The 20,872-nt window shown below is 33.5% G+C and overlaps 1 protein-coding gene across 1 annotated transcript in view; it reads right to left on the reverse strand.

The window, feature by feature from the left end:
- Positions 1–20,872, reverse strand: part of LOC124354342 — a 146,446-nt gene that overhangs the window by 64,700 nt on the left and 60,874 nt on the right. Inside the window, exon 2 of the mRNA XM_046804716.1 lies at positions 15,644–15,751. Within this exon, the coding sequence (XP_046660672.1) occupies positions 15,644–15,748 (105 nt within the window). The 5' untranslated portion in view covers positions 15,749–15,751. The remainder of the gene's footprint in view (positions 1–15,643; positions 15,752–20,872) is intronic.

The raw sequence follows: 20,872 nt of genomic DNA on the forward strand, positions 1-20,872 counted from the left end.
ATTCTTTACAAACTGAATTTCAGAGAATCGTGTAAATATGCCTTCAATTGTTAACTTTACCCTGTCTCTATATTCTCGGCGTCGTTCTATACAGTCGACTCAAATGCGAGTAGGTCCAAGGCAGTGACGTCCACCAATACGAGACAAGAGGCAGGGACAACTTTCGGATTGTAAAACACAGAACGGCATTTGAACACTTGCCGTCCCCAGTTGGTGTGGGACTGATAAACAAGCTGCCTGAAAGAATTAAACATGTCAGTGATTCTAAACGATTCAAATCTCGATTATAACACCTCCTGGTGTCAAAGGCGTTTTACTCTGTTGAAGAGTTCATGTTGAGTTGCTGGGATGAAAATTATTGAGAACAAGAATAAAATAAAAACCCCAGTTCTGGTATATAATCGAATGCCAGAACTGCAATAGAATTAATGCTAATGATAAATGTACCTGACGGATGCATGCAATCTTGTAATTGTTGACGCAATAAAGATTATTATTATTAGTTCATATTAAACGTCTTCGATGCCGGGGTTTTTAGATCTCTCCAGACGGACGTACACTCCAGATTACAGGAATCAAGTAACCGCTGCGCTAAGCGGAATGTGAAATGGAGTAAACTTAACAATCACAATTTTAACATTTGTTACCAATGTGTAAATTAATCTAAAATGGAGCTCTATACATATTTTTTCTTTAAGACTCTAAAGTTCTCCAACTTTAGAATTTATATTGCTAAAACTAAGAATTATTTAGATGTTAGCAATATGCCATGATAAGTCGTACATACAGTTAAACACATTCAGACTCCAAACCTTTTCCATTCAGGGTATTGAAAAATATGATTGTTTCCTACAAATACAAAGCCCGCATGTGTCGACATTCTGAACAAGGATTTATAAAATATGTCATAGACAAATTTACAAATGGTTTTAATTTGTTAAATAAACTAAACAACTATTATCTTTTTAATAATGGTTTATATACATAAAATTAAACCTTTTAATGGAATTTCATAGTAATTGATGAGTATATACTCCATTACGATTGGAAAACCTTGGTACAGCTGGAATTCAGTCGCTCGGAATTTCCGTAATAAATATGATGACGGACATTAAAATAAGTAGATACACTAATAAAACTAAACTCTGCTAGGATTTAAGGAACCGACATGATTAATAAAAGTTAAAGATGACACATTATATTTTTTGGAATAATTCAAATTATAATTTTGGAACTGGAATCTGCAATTTAGTACAAAAATACATACAATATAAATTAAATAAATAAATATATATATATATATATATATATATATATATAGGTATATAATACACATGCAATGTATGTGTAGACACTTAACATGTCATTTGATTAAAAGCTATTGAATCGTTTAATTTGGTGTGTTCTATTTCTATTTCTGTATTCATATGGATTTGGTGCTATAACGTTATAGATATTATTAACACCTTCACTGTGAGACCAGTGAAGTACACCGACATTAGAGCAGCAGGGATAGTATCAGTGTGCACATGATGTGTTAAACTATCATACACCTCCTAGCTATATCATATGTTGTTTGTGCACAGTTTAGAACTGAACACGTTTCAGAATTATGCCTTCTTTATTGTTGTATAAATAACCGATTTTACATACTAAATTTAAACAGATAAAATCAAATATCAGGTATAATGAAATAAATACTTAAATATCTATATTAGTTTTAGTAGTGGGTTGAAAGTGTATTTTAGAAACTTAATCATTTTTCGCCATGTTATGAGAATGTAGACTATAATAAAAGTTAAAGTGGGGTTTTTCTTTTATATCGGCATAAAATTGTTTGGCTGAGTTGTAGGGAAGCCTATCATTCGAGAGGCTGCAAATATTTAATTTCTGTCTGTCTGTATGTCCGCCCTATATCTGGGAAACAAAATTACCTATAGACTTGAAATTTTGCATGAAGCTTTATTTCTATATGAGCAACACTGTAAGAAGATGATGCATGTCACTGCAAGGGATTTGGTTGAGGGTTAGCGAATATATATTAATATATAAAAAGGGTTTTACGGTTAACCACAATGGCAACAAGAAAACAGCAGAATAAATAAACTGTGTACTAACATAATATATGTGATTTGCATATGAACCATCCTTATTCGTAGAGTGAAACAAAAAATAATAGAGTGTAATGTTGTAAGTGTAAGGTCGGTGACAAGATTTGATTTCAGCGCACTCTTGCGTAGTATTAATACACTCCCTAGCACAAAGAATTTGTATTTGAACGTTGCTGTGAAACCTAACTTGATGAACAAAAATCTGAATGCATCACCTGGCAAGATATCTCGAGAAGATTTCTTCCATAGACTTTAAATGTTGCATGAACCTTCATTTGTGCATAGACAATAATGCGTTCTATGGTGGTACATATACAACCATAGAATTTAGTAATTGAGCGTAATTTTGGTATATATTTATTTTTTAATGATTTTCTGTCTGGAAATCTGTCAGTAGGACATCTCGAATATTAAATGAGTCATAGATTAGAAATGTAACATGCAACCTCAGCGAAACCTGTTATGGTATCATGTATAACAAATAGTTAAGACCTAAAAATTCTTCGTATCTTTCTGGCCTCATATTTCTGAAGCTTTAAGTAGTTTGTCAAAAAGTTGAAAAACATTCTTAATATCATTTGGATTTTCGGTAAATTCTCATACTTATGACGACAATGACATTAAAAGCGTAACTAATGTTTTTAAAGGCAAAAAAGATCAAATCAATTTAGCCTATAGATTTTTGATGACCTCGCAGAGAATCCATCCTGTGACCATTCTGTTAGAGATCCCAATCTTACCCTTAGGCTACGAATGTTTGATGAAGATGAAAGGTCTATTTCTGAGTATCTAACTGATGAGGTGTAACGCCAAACTAGGGAAGATGGCCGATCAACACGACCAGGCGGTAGATTAATAGTCTGGCGGAATTTCCGGCCGCAGCGCTGGGAGCGGCACCGCCTGTATTATGAATATTAAACCTGGGCCTCTAATTTATGTGCGGATCGTATCCGGGTTGAACAGATCAAAATGGTTGTGAATCGACTCAAATGGAGTTTTTATGCCGAGCGGGAGTGCGAGGGTATTCAATTCAGTCGTTCAGGTCACAGAGGCATTTGCATTCAAATTGTCCGCGCAGTAAAACTGAAGTGGGGAGGATGAGTAATAATTTTTACTATTTTGAAATACTGACGTAATGTGTCAACACAGAAACCATTAAAATAGTAATTAAATTAATGGAATTGTTTTTGCTAATGGTGTGTACGGTACACACGAATAATATTATAAATACATTTTTAGTGAGTATTGTGAGTTTTTGTCCTGGATTGAACAATGCTGACCAACAGATTTGTGCAAAAAACCTCTGGACGAATTGTGAGATTTTTACATACACTTAATTTTTTCTATGGAGTTCTCCAGTTACGGTTTTTTATACGCCCACTTGTGACCAGTCAATCTTTTTAGATACCTTTACAATGTTTTCTTTATATTTTTAAAATTTGAAAGCGATTAATGTAAGATAAGTATGCCAAATATGGATTCTAAAGTTCAATGAGAAAGCATAATATTTTTTGGTAGTACATGCGGGTATAAACAAGACTTTTCTACTCTACTATTTCGTTTACTGTTAAGAGGAAAATAAAATATTGCGTAACTATCGTAGCCCGGAATGTTGACATTAAATCAATGCTTACATTTATATTGATCTTACAAGAGTTTTTTTTTAATAAGAGTGTGAACGCGTGTGTATATCTGCGTTCGTGTTACCATTTTAAAAACATATTTCCAACAGATTTCCTTCAACATTTGACATTAAATTTGTTGTTAAAATGAATTCGTTAACAGTATTTGTTCTAATTAAACTTAATACATTATCTAAAAGCTTAATGTAAAGCTAGGAACGAGAAGTATATTGCAAATTGTTTTCAGTTTTGCAATTGTAGTATGTGTGCTACAGCAATAATTCCTTTGAACTTAGCACATATAATTTATCCAACGAACATTTCTAAATTGTGTACTAAGACACTGCTAAGATTGAAATGACTAAAACTAGATTTAAGATTCCTTTCGACTAGTGTTTTTCAATATTTTATCGTGCAATCTTGGGATTTACTGAATTGAACGCCATGATATTTCACAAAGGCAATCGTGTTACTTCATAAGCTGTCATTAAGGCTTTCCGACTTCAATTATATTAGACCACTTAGATACTATATGGTTCCTAATTAGTTCTGAGATTAGTTCGAACCACCGTCACTTATCTCAGGAGTGGTGGAAATGCCGTTTTAATATAGATTGGCTCTATGACCCCTATTACATTACACATAATGAGTGCTAAACGGTGGGTAACGGTTAGAACGATACAAATACTGGGAACTGTGCAATTATAACTTGTAACAAGTTTCATTTGTTGTAATCGAGTTGAATTTCACCATAAAATTTGTGTATTTATAACGCTGAGGCCATAGGTTCGATTCCTGGGTAGGTAAAAATAATTTTGCTGATGACTTACCTAAAATTTATAAACGTGTTAACACTATTGGTGCAGGTTTCAGCTTTGTAAAATATATTTTACTAACCAGTTGATTAACAGTAGGGAAATATCAGCACAAGTGCGGAAGTGTTGTTTAGAGGTTTTACACGATGTGTATGTTATTATATTTTCTGGGTATCAAATTATTCAGCAAATAATGGTTCAATGTACATTAACAAGGCTGATTAAATTGATTCTGATTATACTGTTATTTCAGATTATTCTCATGGAAAGTAAATTAACATTTTCATCATAAGACCTTTCCTTACTCAAGCCTACTTTGTGCATTTTAAATAACCAGCTGATTGTAATGTATTGCCTCATTATCTCAATAGTGTTGTAATAATGGTTATGATTGTGTGTAATATGGTTGTATAGGTATATGGAAACGTAATAATCATGATTGCATCACTAATGTACACACATTTCCTGATATGAGATATTTATGAATGTGCAGCTGTAAATGCAAAAGGTGTATTACTTATTTTTATTACAATGTTTAGGATCATGTGATTTTGATAGATGCCTTCTTTATTTTATAGATTTACTACTTGGTTGATTTCGGAAGTTTGTGTATCAGTTAGTGAAGAGTTAGGTGATCAGATTTGGCAAGAAGCAGGCCTGGCCCAGGGTTACGACCCTACGTAATCCGACCCCGTTTTATTACACTAAGGAACCCCGAGGAGAGCCTACAATAAACTGCGCTAAGCCAGGAGCAATTGGGCTCCGAGTTACAACATCTAGTAAAGAACTTTATCCCACTTATGGGGTCTAACTCAGTGTCAATTGCCAGTCCGTTCTTCTTTTGTTTCGTTGCCAGACCATTATTCTGCCGTACTGCAGTACTCTGTAATTGTTTGTTACCAGCTTGAATGTTTTGAAAGAAAATAATGTAAAGGGTTCAATATTTTGAATACACACAATCATGTCTTTGATAGTTACACAAACATAAAATAAACTTATATGAAAAAGAAAAAATGTATACTGATAAAATATTTGACAACGCAATAGTAACAAATTTGATAAATCGTAACAAATACTAATGTTAACATAGAAAATAATGTTAAAAACTTATGGCTTACTTGGGAGTAATTCATAACAACCCTATATTTAAAATAGCAAATATTAATATAGTAAGGATTTTAAATTTACAGCTTCTGTATCTTCGGTACTGTCATCCATGCTAGTTAGAGGCAAGCACGCCGTTTAGCATTCCAGGAGTTCGGATTCGAATCCCGTTTCGGGAAAGGCATTTTCATATTCCAAAAATCTGAACCTGAATCTGAAGGTTTATTATCATAAAAGGATTCACCATTAGAGCTTTAGACCATTAACAAAAATCTAGGCAAATAATTTGATTAGTACAACATTAAAAGTTTGACTGTTGATTAAGATCTCAAAATTATATTTCTAATTGATTCAATATAAATTCTTATGAAATCTTATAAATTGTTTCAAATAAGAAGAATGATTACGTTCAAAACAATATATGGATGTGTTAGAAAATGTAAAAATTTACATCGATAAATCCTTAAAGAAAATTAGGACTCAATTTAAAGATCACATAACAAACCCCTTTCTTATAGCAAACCTTTGATGAAAACATGGCTCTCAATACTTCTACTCATTGTGTCAAGACGTATACCAACGAATGGTATTAAATACATCGAAAAAGTTCTGTTTATTAAATTTGACCTTGCTAAGTTACAAAACAACATATTACCAGAGTTTTGTTATTAACATGTTTAAATAATAAGTTTAATACTTCTGCATGGTTTAATACTCAGTCCTCCCATCTCATAGACTTGGCAACCTTATGTCTCCCACCTCTGCATCCCTTCAACGACAACGACAATATAATTTTGCCTGAATATTTTGTTGATGTTACCTGATTAAATGTTGAGTTGCTTGGTTTTAAATTATTATTTGTTTTCCTTGTCTGAAATATTATTTTTTTTTTAGTTTAATAGCATTACTGTTGCGTTGATATAACTTATGTTAGTGTAGTTTCATTGAAATATTTATTGCTGTTTATTATTTAAAAAGAAAATATTATCGTACAATAATACTGTATTGGTAAAAGCTTTAAAGTGGTGTAACATTCAAAATAAATAAATATTAAAAAAATATTATATACTCGAATAAGCTCAAACTGTGAATGGTCAATTTTAATTTAAAGTAATGAGTAAATTCTGGACAGTGAAATAGAAATTCAGAGACATGTAATACTCGATGACATCTACCAGCAGTCGGGGTTTCTCGCTTGTAAAGGGCCAAAGAACAAGGATTTGCGCGGCAAGCGGAAAACGAGGCTAAGGTCGCAGCACAAAAAGCCAAACTGGATCAATATAGTCCTCCAATGTGCTCTTAATTGCCGTGCACTTGCTCGAAAACCGGCTCTGCATTGTTCTTTCGTTCTTACACTCCCACTTGTGAATCTACTTTATGTCGTCAAAAACAGAGAACACGTTTCCTATTACTTTGTCTGTACTTTTAACGATTCTTCGTTAATGAGTCCGACTAAGAATATATTCAAAGAAAAAATAAAACTCACTCTTTTTGAATTTCTTCATGTATGGAACAATGTATTGCATTTATCAAGTTCTAATGAGTATTTTTAAAATTAAAAATTGTCTTGACTAGTAAATCATTTTACGTTATAATAGAAAACTAATTCACTAAAACCAACTGTAAACAAGATCTTAAGGCCACAAGAATTAAGGTAGATTTACGTTGTAGTTCAAAAGATAATACACTAAAACTCACGTCACTGCACCACCTGGTTCCGTGAAAGTCATAATGATGTACATTAAACTAACTTTTAAACCGGTCCCCGAGTTTTGGACTTCTCACATTCAAAGAATGAGTCCTAGCCTCTAGGCAAGCCTCCTTATAGTAGTGCCAGTACTCTTGAAGCTCCCTAGGTCTCTAGGTGCTTCTAACCTCTGGCAAGCACCAGCTTATAGTAGTAACAGTCATCTGGGAACTCCCAGCCTCTAGAGCTTCTAACCTCTGGCAAGCACCAGCTTATAGTAGTAACAGTCATCTGGGAAATCCCAGCTTCTAGGTGCTTCTAACCTCTGGCAAGCACCAGTTTATAGCAGTAACAGTCCTCTGAGAGCTCCCAGCCTCTAGAGCTTCTAACCTCTGGCAAGCACCAGTTTATAGCAGTAACAGTCCTCTGAGAGCTCCCAGCCTCTAGAGCTTCTAACCTTTGGCAAGCCCCAGCTTATTAGCAGTGCCGGTTCTCTGGAAACTCTTAGACTCCCGGCCTCTGGTAGCTCTCATAATCCTGTATATTTAACGAGGCATATTTCCCGAAAATGTGGCTGTTTTAAAGATTTGTATTAGTCTTGTGCAGAATTGAACATATTAAATGCTGCAAATGTTTTAATATGGTTCTTATTTCATTCACAATATTTTGGTTTATCATTCCATTAAAATAAAAATAACGACCTATAACTATGCAAGTTCTTAAACCCTTGGAATATTTTAAAACCTTTTGGAAGTTAGAAGAATAAATTCTTTGAAAAAACTGACTCTGAGTAAGTATAGAGCCTGTAAATAAACATAAATTTAACATATTTGTCATTAACTCAGGATTGAAAAATATTATATAATGCCAACGAGCACATCAATATTTTTCTCATCAAGATCTTTAACCGATATACAGCTTAAATTATACTTGCAAATTGTATATCTATTGGACTCGTATTGATCGTCCATATAACTTTATAAAACGATGCGTTAACAGAGGTATTTTTATGATAAATACATACACACAATATCAATTTGAAAACTTGGGTAAAATGTTCTTGATATATCGTACGGACAAACGTAATTATAGACACGAATTTTGTTACCAGTTGTATTACGTTTCAGCTGTGTCTGTCTTAACTATATTAAACCGCTTTAGCGTAACCCTTTTTGTACCTAAGGCGCTGCTCGTAGCAACAACCGTAAGAGCTTTCCATCCGGTAACCGTAGAAGGAAAGCTGAATCTAAAGGGAGAATTGGGATTTGGGAACGTTAATTTGGGAACTGTCCACTGGCTGGACATAAACATGCTGGAAAAGGCTGGACGAACTGAACTTGAATTGAGAAGCCAACAGAACTGGACAATGATGTTATGTAAAGTTGACGGTGTTATACGGATTGAATTGCCGTACATGATAGCTGAGTGGTTGCATATTAGCTTACAACCACTGGAACCCGTGTTCGAATTCCGATTTGCGCACTAAACTTATGCAAAATAACATAATAAAATTAAACTTAAGTTATATAGTAAATAGCTTTGAATTAGAGCTTGAAACCATAAACATAACCATATTATAAATGCGAGCAAACGTAGTGAGATTGGAAGACTGGGTACAAGCTGGGGATGGCAGCAGCATTCTAATTTGTTTGTAATAGGCTTATAGCTTCATACCAATAGAATGTGAACAGAGGAACAAGAAGAGAGATTGAAAGTTAAGGTTCCTGGAATGATCTGAGCTCACGTTACGGTAACGAACCGGAGTTACATTCGCAAAAACCGGATGAGAAGAGGTATTAATAGAATGAGCGCACACAATGAGGACTGGTTTTATTTCTTCATTTCAGATCATAGTTCCAGTATTTTGATTTCATTCCTGCAGCTTTTCAAACATACGTGAATGATGATTATTAATACGCTATATGAGCTTCCAAAGACCACCCAGTTAATTAAAAAAACCTTTGGTTATTTAAAGACTAATTAATGCACTCTAAAGCAATGAAAGGCGATGGGATGTAAATATTGACAACTTCTTATGCATATGAGAAAGATGATTATTTGTAATTCAGAAAGCATGAAATACTCGTTTGGCTACCACTCTTTAAATCTTGCCAGTTTTGGAAGCAAAAATATGTATGTATTAACTGATTAACGATTGCAAAGGCCAGTTGTTTTCTAGCTTAGTTATAGCCATGTTCTCTTTTACCATGCCACAATTAACGTCAAATTTAAACGAATATTAAACGTAATATTAAAATGTCACTCTTAAAAAAAGTTATCCTTTTCTTTTCTTTCAAATTTTAAGTACTTTTCTTAAAATGTACGTCAAGAGATCCGCCTGTTTTGTTTATTTTGAGAAATTAAACTATATACGGGAATATGCACTCAAACACGTTAGATTTTTTAATTAACGAAGTTGCAAAAATTAAAGTTCGAGGTCTAAAACACTATTGTACAATTATACATAACTCGGGAGTGTATGAACGATGAAAATCCCAAAACTCAGATGTTTTTGACAGGTGAATGGAACTATTTAGTTAAAAGATCAGCTCTTGCAAAAACGTTCTAAGCATATTAAACACGAACAGAAATGTATCCAAACACCGACAGTTCTCGCCTACATTTACCAGATGAGTTCTCAATTAGGACAAAACCGGTTGTGAATTTGATATGGGTAATTCATTGTGGATGGAAAAATTACGATATTCTCACAGAACTTTGGTGTTAATTGAATATTATTTCATATAAAGATTACGAAAAGTTTCTATACAGTATTGGTAGATTTAAAACCTCGGTACATTTCTCCAATGCAATGTCACTTTCCTACTTTTTGCCCTGTAAGGGTTGTGAAAGAACTATAATTCTCTTTTCTCAAAAGTTTTAAAATACACGTGAAACGAATCCTCTAGTCGAAGAGTCTAATCAAATCTACGACGTCACCGACAGTATTCGTGCGATTCAGAGAATTCTCGAAACAATTAAGCGACAAGAGGAACTTTGCGACAGGACTTGATGAGCAGACAATTGAGCAAAGGCAGACTCGTGAAGTCAAGGGCCTGGATCTGTTATAACTGAAGTAGAGGAGCGTCTAATCTCGTTCACATCGGTGACTTTGATACCTCTCCGCCCGCGCCGTAACTCTAGTCAAACAATTCTCGAGGACTGTTAATTGTTGAGCAGCCGCTCAATTGTCGCTTGACAGCTGAGAGAGACGTTTAAAAGCCTGTCTACAAACTAACTCTCCAAGGCTGAAGTATTATCTCTTTCTGTCTTAGGCAATGGTCTGTGAGACAGTACATAATCATTTTCTTTTCCACTTATTATTCAGCGAGATATTTAATTTATTTGATGTGTAATCACATAGCTGTATTAATTGAATTTCCAACGTAACGTACAGTAGAACAATGTATTCAGTATAGTAAGCTTCAAGCTTCCTTGAAAATAAAGCAACAATTTTATCTAATTCCACTTTTAAAGAAATTTTATTATATATATATAAATAATATATATATATATATATAATATATATAAGCTCATAATTAAGTGTATTTATCGTTGGTAAGAGAGTATTTAAAGTTGGATTGAAATCAATTTATATATATATATATATATATATATATATATATATATATATATATATATATAAAATAGCTAAACATATATGCATATATATATTTATATATATATATATATTTATTATATATATATATATTTATATATATATATATATATATATATATATATATAATAACAAAAATATATACCACAATAACACATACGAGTATATAACACAACAATGTCCTGAGAATGTTATATCCTGAGAATGAATTATTCTATAGATTTAAACTTTTGCATAATTTGCTAGCACACCGAGGACTGGCAAATTACCTTTCTGCTTATTTGTCTGTATGTCTGACAGAAATAATTATATTCGATGATGGTGCATGTCTTTCTGTGGGATTTGGCTGTGAATCGCCGAAAACCAACTGTATATCTCGAGAACGAATTAAATTATAGCCTTGAAATTTTGCAAGAAAGTTCATTTCCACATGGGCAACATCGAGTTTGATGATGACGCATTGCTCTTCAGTTGATAGCGCTGCGCGTCAGCGAAGAATGATGTAACTTTTTTGAATGTAAATATAATATTTAAAAAGTTTTCTTATATTTGTTTGCCTGTCTGTCCGCAGGATATCTCTAGGATCAATAGAGCTTACAGCCTTGAAACTTTGCATGAATTTAATTAGTGACTGTTACATACGTGCCTTGCCGTATCTTGTTCATTTCATACAAAGCAATTTAATTTTGGACATTTCTATAAAAAAAACGCAATTGTAGCCAACTAAAGAAATATATAGGGGGGGGGGATTGATTGGCTAGTTAGGCGCTGGTACCCAACAGTATTAACATCTGTTAAATGCCCAAATCTATTTGGAAGTTTTAAAAAATTGACGAAATATCTGATCCCGCAATTTCATGCAACTCTAGTTTAAATTTGTTCCACTGAATGTAATCGATAGGGAAAATAGTTACATAACCGATTGAAAAGTGGAAACTATGACACAAGACATTTATATTTCAAAGCTGAGACTCATAATGGCATACACTGCTTGAGACCAATCATGCCAAACATCAAAGAGCACTTAAGACTGCGGTAGCGTGACATTGTAATTGCACGGATGCTGGAACCGTTTTGATTTCAGTAGACCGCAAGAGCGGGCACGAGTTTCCGGGTCTTCCACATCAACCACCAGAGCCTGACCTTGGATTTGATAGATCAGCCTTGGTTTCTCATAAATATAACAGCACAGTCAAAATTCAATAACAATTACAGAAAAGGTTTGTGGTACCTATTGAGATTTTCATATTTTCAGACAATAATGCCAAGGCCGTGCGTGCATGGTGTCCTTACGAAAGCTAGATCCCAAAATTATTAACAAATGACTAAAAATTAACTAAAACATCAACAAGTTAAAGATGTATTATTAATTAAAGCTGCCCTCATGTGACTGAATAGTTACTTTTTAAGAGGTAACAGCCTTCAACAGTTGCTTTCTTGAAAGGCCATTTACCATAGTTCAGTTTTTAGTTTTCTTCAATGATTAAAGATTGTTCAGACATTAAAAGTGATTAACTAGAAATATTATAAGTAACATATCTCTAATTAGTATAATAAACCAACATGTAAATATAAACAGCTTAAAAATCTGTATAGAACAAAATAATACGTATGTGTTTACTTTTACTAAATATAGCTCATTTTAATTGTTTTACTGCAACGCTTTTACACTTATATACGTGTCAAAGGCGAAATATAAGTCAAAGTGAACATAGAACATATATATATATATATATATATATATATATATATATATATATATATATATATATATATATATATATATATATATATATATATATATATAAACGTGAACTACAATAGGTGAAGTTATAAAAATGTGAACTTAAATAGTGTTTCCGAAATCGATTGAAAGAAAAAGACTACCTACTCTTAACTACTGGGAGGATGGTTGCAAACATTTAGCGGCACGTTCGTAACAATACTCTAATTTAGATTTTTTTCACCCAGTTAGAAACGAAGCCGAACAGACTAGACAACTGCGGGAATAAGGCTCTGTTATGTGACTGGGTGTTCCAAATGGAGCAAAACCAAGGAACAGTAGTGAACTGCTTGGGCGGCCTCTTTGTCTTGCTTCATTACCCGTCGAATGAGAGGGGAAGGTGGGGAGCGACGGAGAGAAAGAAAAGGGAAGGAAGAAGACTAGGATCACCGTTACTGCCGCTACGGCCTCGGGCGCTGCCGGTGACTACGCAGCTATTTCTGCAGATTGCAGAGGACATGGCCGAGAGTTCATATCCAGACCAATGTGACTGTGTTACAACTATGTGCTCGGCTGTTATAAGAGCAATAAAGCTTACTGCAACTTTAGTGTACGTGACGAATCTCTTCAACTTTGTTCTCGTTTGGTCAGGAATTTACTTGGCGGTTTTGCCTTTTGGTACCTCTAGATCTAAAGTCGGAGTTGAACAAAGGAATAAGTGCGCATCTAAAACACTAATTTAAATTAGAGTATTGGAGTTCCTGTACTAACGTGCCGCTAAATTTTGCAACCATCCTCACAAATGATCCAGTAGTTTGACAATAAGCCTTTTTCTTTTAATCGATTAGTTAAGATTAAATTTACTTCTTTTTAAAAGAGTGTTATTATAACTAAAACGTTGAAATAAATATTTTCAAATCCCACACACTCTTAATATGGAAAGCTTCAGCAATTAAGGTTGAATATATATCAGAACTTCCTTAACACCTTTACTGCTGATCTATACTGATATATATCAAACTTAGTACTAAACCTCTGCACTCTAAGGCGTCTGCCGCTGTCGAAAATGTTAAAATACTATATTACACATGCATAGCTTTACTAGACTTTTAACAATACAAACATAGTCTATAGAAATCTTCACTAGTCTTAATTACGCCGTCTTTAATATAAACCAAGAAGTATTTTTTGATAAGTTGTTTCAAGTAAGATACGAGAATACTTTTTCATTCAAAACTGATATTTTTAAATTGATTTTTTTTCAAACTAAGCATTAAAAATATTTGAAGCAATACAAAAAAATTATTGTAGAAGATCAATCTGTAACTCATACAAACATTTAACTTGAAATGAAAACAAGAAATAACGTGTTTAGTGTACACTATTCTAATATAGTTTTTGCCTACCCTGTTCACCTGTGCAATACTGTATAGCTACGTTACTACAAATATTTTAGACTTCGAGGGTCTAAACTGCATACAAGATAGACTCTATGTCATATCTTGATTGAACTTTAAACAACAGGACCATCTTCTACTGAACTACCAGTAGCGTGTGAACTACACGCGTGAGCATTAATACACACGCGGTGGGAATCTAATAAAAATCTTCGCTTTTGTTGTCAACGTTCTCAGCAGTCATAGAAAGCGGTTTATTGAGAAGAGAGAAATTATTGTACAAGGGTTGCCAACACGATGGAGCAAAAACCAAACAATGTTCCATTAGCGAGTTCTTCTCATTTTCCCTTTCAGTTCCAGCATATATCTGTCAGTGACGGAGTTCATTTCCGCAGATCATGTGGGAAGCGATCTGTTATTTCGTTTGCAGACACAATTAGCTGAAAGTGATTAAGTAACAAATTAGCTCCTTGATGGTAAACAGATCTTGAGCAAACTGTACCAACTGCTTCTTATATTATTTTCAAGATTTTAAATAACCAACAAAACACAATTTGTTATATTTTACCGGTGACCATCAAGAGGTAATGTCCAAGAATTCTCATATATAGTATTGGTTAGAACCTTAGTCTACATTCAATCGAAACTGGAGATAGAAAAAGACAGACTGGGATCTATTGTGAATAACCAATATGTTTTACTCAATCCTACGAATGAATCAAAAATGTTAGAGTGACAGTGCAATTTATCATTATGTTATTTCGTTACATATTTACCAATTCAAGGTCAGCATTATATATCAATAAATAATCCAGTTCTAAAGGCCCTTGCGACCCTGTAGCCGTGTACTCGTGAAGCATCTGGGCCTTGAACTATGCCGTCGTCATTTATATTCCATTAACTCCAGCTGTCGATGTGGAGATATGTATGATTTATCGTGCCTGCCGCCATGACATGCCGAATGGCTATCATTTGTTACCATACCTTATCTTTAAACAATCATCTGCCTCTTCAAATAGTCGGCTGTGTATCTCCCTACCATCTGAGTTCGTTGCTCTTACGGCGCTCTTCTTTGTCAGAGGGTTCCTTAACCTGGCCGAGAGCGGTGCAAATTAATCATTTCCATACCGTACTCTTTTTGGATTGCCTTCAGAGGTTTGAAAGTTCAGCAAACAACAAATATTTACAAATTTGGCTGAAAATATAGGTATGAAAATAAATACTAATTTCGTTCTTACGTTTTTTGAAATTCTTAACTGAATTATGATACTTGCCTTCATTGACATAAACAAACAAATACATTAACTTTATCAATTCACTAACTCAAACATTCTAATAAAATTCGGCTATATAGGCTTTTTTGAACTATGTTATCGTATTTAAATGTAATTTTACATAGAGTTCTAGTTGTTTTGAACAAGGTAGTGACAAAAATGGCAAATTTGTGAATGTAGATGAACACGCTTAAAAGTTGTTTTAGATTATTCAACAGTAATAAAGATCATATAAATTGTAGTTGGAAAAAAAAAATTATAACATATTTGTATTTGCTAACACTGATTCACCTTTGAAACGACATCAGGCTCGACAGCGTGCTTCCAGGGGGTGTTGTTGACCATCCCCTGGACGACCTTCAGTCGCCGCTCCTCATCGTCCGTGTTGGGGGGCATCGCCTGCAACAATGAAATACGGAGTAAGCATCAAGTTGTAGAGTTAGAGACCAATGAGATTCATTCCGATAAAGCCGTAATCGTTACATATGTAACATTAGGCCTCTACAGAGGGCGTTGTCCAGTATTTCACATGACCACTTTTAGTGGTGAGGAAAACTATTAATTCTGTCAGATATTTGTGATCGACTCTCCAGTCTCGAGAGATGTTTCTTGTTCTTTACCATTAGTGCGAGGCAGCACATGTTTGCCACAGCCCGCATAGATCAACGAAGACATTAGTGTTAAACTGTCAAAGAACTATTTTTAATTTTTTAATCTTGTTTATCAGTCATAAATACAGTGTCCTTAATTCCTTTTTAATTTCAGAAGTTTTAGATTTGAAAAACGCTACGCCAATGGTGACGAGCGAAAAAGCACGCGACTCATCAAAAATGCATCAGACAGCTAATAGATATAACAATTTCATTTGGAAACACGTATTGTGCGAAAACAATTATAAAAAGTGGTCTTTGCTAATGAGACATGAGATTGATTTGCTAAATTATCAGATTGATTCATAATCCAATGTCATTATCCTATCATCGTGAATTTCTTCATATCAAATAGTCCAATCTTGGTCCAAGCATTCCTATTACTCGTGGATAGATCTAGGTAATAAACGACGTGTTTTGAAAGTTGACGTGAGTTAGACCCATGTGGTGCCATAAACTAGCAGACCTGGTCCATTACCTTGTGGAACACCTATGCTCGTCCGACCACAAATCTTACACTCGCAGTCTACAGTCCGGGTCAGGTTCTGTGTCCTTGGACTTGTACCTTAGCTCGGAGAGACTGGTACCTGGTTGCGGTCACTTTATCACTTTCTTGAAGCAAATCTTCTCCAGTCAAGTAATGAATGAAGGAGATAAATGTTTCCTGGACAGGTTGTTAATGTTCAGTATCATTGCTCTACAGAGGAAAAAGGGCGAGTTCACTGTCCGCTCTGAAGTAGTATTATTTTCAGCGATAGATTTTCTAGAGAGAGAAAAAAGTTATTGCTGTGTAACACTGACCTCTAGACACTTTTGAATGTGTTGAACTTTGTAAACAGATGTTTATCGACAGTGGTGATACAACACTGTCTTCCAAAATAACTATGTATAAGTTATTGTTATTGTTAAATTCTTTCGTGTATCTTTTGAAAATATGTTTTGATTCTGTTAATGGAAGAAGTAGACATAAGTTTTTTTAACTTTTTTCCAACTGAATAGTTCTAAAAACCCTGAAATTGGAATAATTTGAAAATCTTTGAAAAGAGAATGAAAATGCTCAATATACTAAAATTTACTAAAACAATTATTTTTAATAATTATGTATAGGGCAATGACATGAAATTATTGTTTCTTTTTTATCTACTTCTTAAGTTATATTCACTCAGAGTTAATCAAATTACAATTGTGAGATTTTAGCTAATCAAAATTACTTTTCAATGTCCTTTTTAAACAAATATTTAGTCCTAAATTTTTGAAAATAGTGAACTGTGAATTGCTGTTACAATATTACTGTTTCAAATGTTATGCCGTGAGTGACGAATTGAAACAATCCCTTCGACTTATATAGCATGACTAGTCGCTGAAATCTAAACTACAAGTCGTGATATTTTGTAACAATTTATATAACCTCTCAGCGGCGATTTAGAAACGGTTGAGTTCTCCAATTTCAGGGTTCCATTTCATTATTGTTGAAAAAAATATAGGAAAAGTATATAAATTATCAAATAGATTTACTGTACAACAGACAAGGCAAAGATATATTTTTCGTATTCGGGCTCCGGCTTACAGGTATATAAACTTATAAATTCAATGGTATGTAAATTCTGGAAATTGATAAGACTGCTATTTAAAAAGAGTTGCTGTTCTTGATACACTGCTATGGAATACATGCGAACCCGTGGGTAACAGCCAGTGGCCTGTGTGTTTTGGAACAGTTTATCACATAAGCTTCTCTGAGTACGAGACGAATTATTTAAAATAATATATAACGACAATAGAGGAAAAGGAAAGAAGGATTGAAATGCACAAGGATAATCATTGGTACACACATGATCCCTTCGAATCATCCTAATACATCCTGAGAAATGTGATCTTACGCTGAATAGATAACATCTTACAGTAGAGGTATTCAAATGAAAAAATAATTATTTAGTCCATAAACTCAAAATTGTCTAAAAGTTCAACCTATCGCAGTTAAAGATATAAAAACGCAACGGGAATTCCACACTCGTGATTCCTGAGGGAGCGGTTTTTTCCATCGTCTTAACACATTTAGGGGCGTAACACTATCTCATTTCTGGAGAAGAGAGTTAATAAAATATGTACCATAAATATACTTAGTATATACTTATAGGTTTTGATAACTAGAATGACAAATTATAAAGAAGCAAGTTTTAATAACACTTAAGAAGGTACGCTAGTTGGCTGCCAGCCGCGCATCTAAGGCTCCACTTTTAAGTTGTGTTAAAACAAGTTAAAACTGCGTTATAAATGGTAATTCGTATTAAATGAATAGGTCATAAATGGTTCACAATATAAACTTCGATTTTAGTGTATCAAAGCTAACGGATTATTCAAATACGATTTCACTATGTATATTGTGTTATAAAACTAATGACTATTATCTCAACTTAATATAGAGTTTCTTAACATAAAAAAATCATTACGTCATGTTGAAAACAGAGTCTCAGATCTACAACTAGCAGCTGACTAACGTGCTCATACTAACTCTACATTGATAATTCTCATAGAGATAATTTAAGTAATTGCTAATGGAGCTCGTAAATAGAGCTGAATAAGTTAGAAGTGTCGTAATGCGGGGTTTAAGGTGAATATGAATTTATTGCTATAAAACTTTAAACTACCACCTTAAAATATTAAGTTGTGAATACGTACCTTGAGTTTCGTATACATAATATTCTCAAGTGCTAAGAGACTGAAATTACCCTAAGAACTAAAGAAAGGTACTTTTCACCAAATAAAATTTACCTAATAACGAAGTTGTTCAGAATGGTTCAGAAAAGAAGTGTTTTTTTTTTGCAAAATTTGATGTGAATTGAGGGTGAAAATGTTTAAAACGTGCGATTTACGTAGGTTGAATAAGAAACTTTTTATAGAAAGCATTTCACTCAAATAATGTTTTGGAAGATTGGGTAAGTGACCACAGTCGGTAATTTTCTCTATCGAAATTACAACGATGGTAATAAATCAAAACGCTAAAATTATTGAAAGCAAAATGTTAAAATAATAAGCAACATAAACCACCTATACAGTTCAAGGTAAAGTTCTGCTTTGAATATGGAGAAGAGAGGTTTCATGTTGTGTACATTGCATTTTTAATGTACCGTGTTAAATTTACAACCTGTACTGAATCACTATTCGTCTTGAATAATACATGTGTACGAGTACATTATTGTTGCTGTGTGCAATTTACTCCACCCATATTGTAAGCAGATTATAACGGCTTGAATGTGAAATTGCGAACTGAAACAGAAAGACAAAAACCCAACGTTACCCTTTCCTGTGAAACGTACTGTATTCATACATGTGTAGTTGAGTTAGGTTATTGATTTTATAACCAATATTGGATATTTTATATAGTAGATTTTCTATCGGCATTATCTCCACTTTATAGATTATTAAGATGAGAAATTTTGCAAAGAAGCCAGGATATATATTGACGTATTGATGGTTAATTGAAAAAACTACGAAATCACATAGTACTAAAAAAACTAAGAATGGTCTAGTATGTTTCTAAGAAAGAGGCCATTTTTTACTTTCGAATCTGTCTGGTATATCTTTTGACGAATATCCAAGTATACCAATGTATTACCAAAAAATTTAAATATACCGACAACACAGGACAGGAATATGTTATGGCAGCAGGTTATCCAGTAGGTCAAAACTTACTTAACGAAAGTTTAGTTTCATATGCATGAACACTTATTTTAAACTTGCGATAAACTCAAAACTTATTTGTATTTTTAATACTTTTCTGTGTTTACTCGGTGTTCAAGAGGTTAGATGTTTCGTTTCTTTAAAATCAGGTATGAAAAATGAAAGATATAAATTTACCTAAGAATAAACTATCAATTTTTTGATATGGTTTACACATGGCATCAGCTCAAATATTTCGCATTTCCAATACATTCTGCATTAACGTTATAATGAAAAATAGTATGTGGATGTAAATATTTCGATTACCCCAATAGTTTTTAGATTGTGATGAGATAAATGAAAATAAAAGTTATACACATTAATTTATGACACTTCAAATTACATGCATTCTAAATTAATACATTTCTAATGACCGTAAGTCGTGACAAAACGTCTGTTACTTTGCCAACTTAGCTCCTACGAACTCTAGTCACTGCACTTAATCAATATCAATGCACTTAATAATACGAGCTACTCCTCTCCCCTCCAAACTTTGTATTCCCTTCCAAAACGTATTGGAAATCGACTCTTAAAATTAAAAGCAATGTAAAACTCACAAAATAAAATAGTCTATCTGAATTTAAATGTTTTTTACTATCAGCAAAATGTATACAAGAAAACTTGATTTTTCATGCTCCACTTCTCCACTTCAATACAAATCAAAGAAAAGATACAAACTATAAAATTTCGTAAAAATCTTACTAACACGAGCAATCAGAACTGTTACCTACTGCAGTCTGATTCGTAGTGTGTAAAGTAAAATTGTCTTGTTTTCAAGTTGGAAAGGCTTACTAATGCTGAAACTTCTGGTGAAAAAGTACGAGCTTATTCACTTTAACACTTTCACTGCGGTCCTACAGTGAGTGAGTGATGTAGACTAGCCTCATGTGGTCACTGCGCGGATGGCTTCTACCTAAATTAACGAGTTAAACGTTTAGCTAGTCAATCAACGTCTGGCTATAAAATGTAGTAATGTTTTGTTTTTGTTGGTTTTGTGCAAAGCGGCTCTAAATGGCATAATTTCAGATAAGTTTGACAAGACCTGCTAATGTTTAGATTAATACCTGAATATAAACATACTAAAATACTTGTTGAAATGTTGAAGATTGAGCTTGTATTGGCTATTATTAACTTAATTACATTTAAAACACAC

This window comes from Homalodisca vitripennis, chromosome 2 (assembly GCF_021130785.1).
Source record: "Homalodisca vitripennis isolate AUS2020 chromosome 2, UT_GWSS_2.1, whole genome shotgun sequence".
In the NCBI taxonomy this organism is placed as follows: Eukaryota; Metazoa; Arthropoda; class Insecta; order Hemiptera; family Cicadellidae; genus Homalodisca; species Homalodisca vitripennis.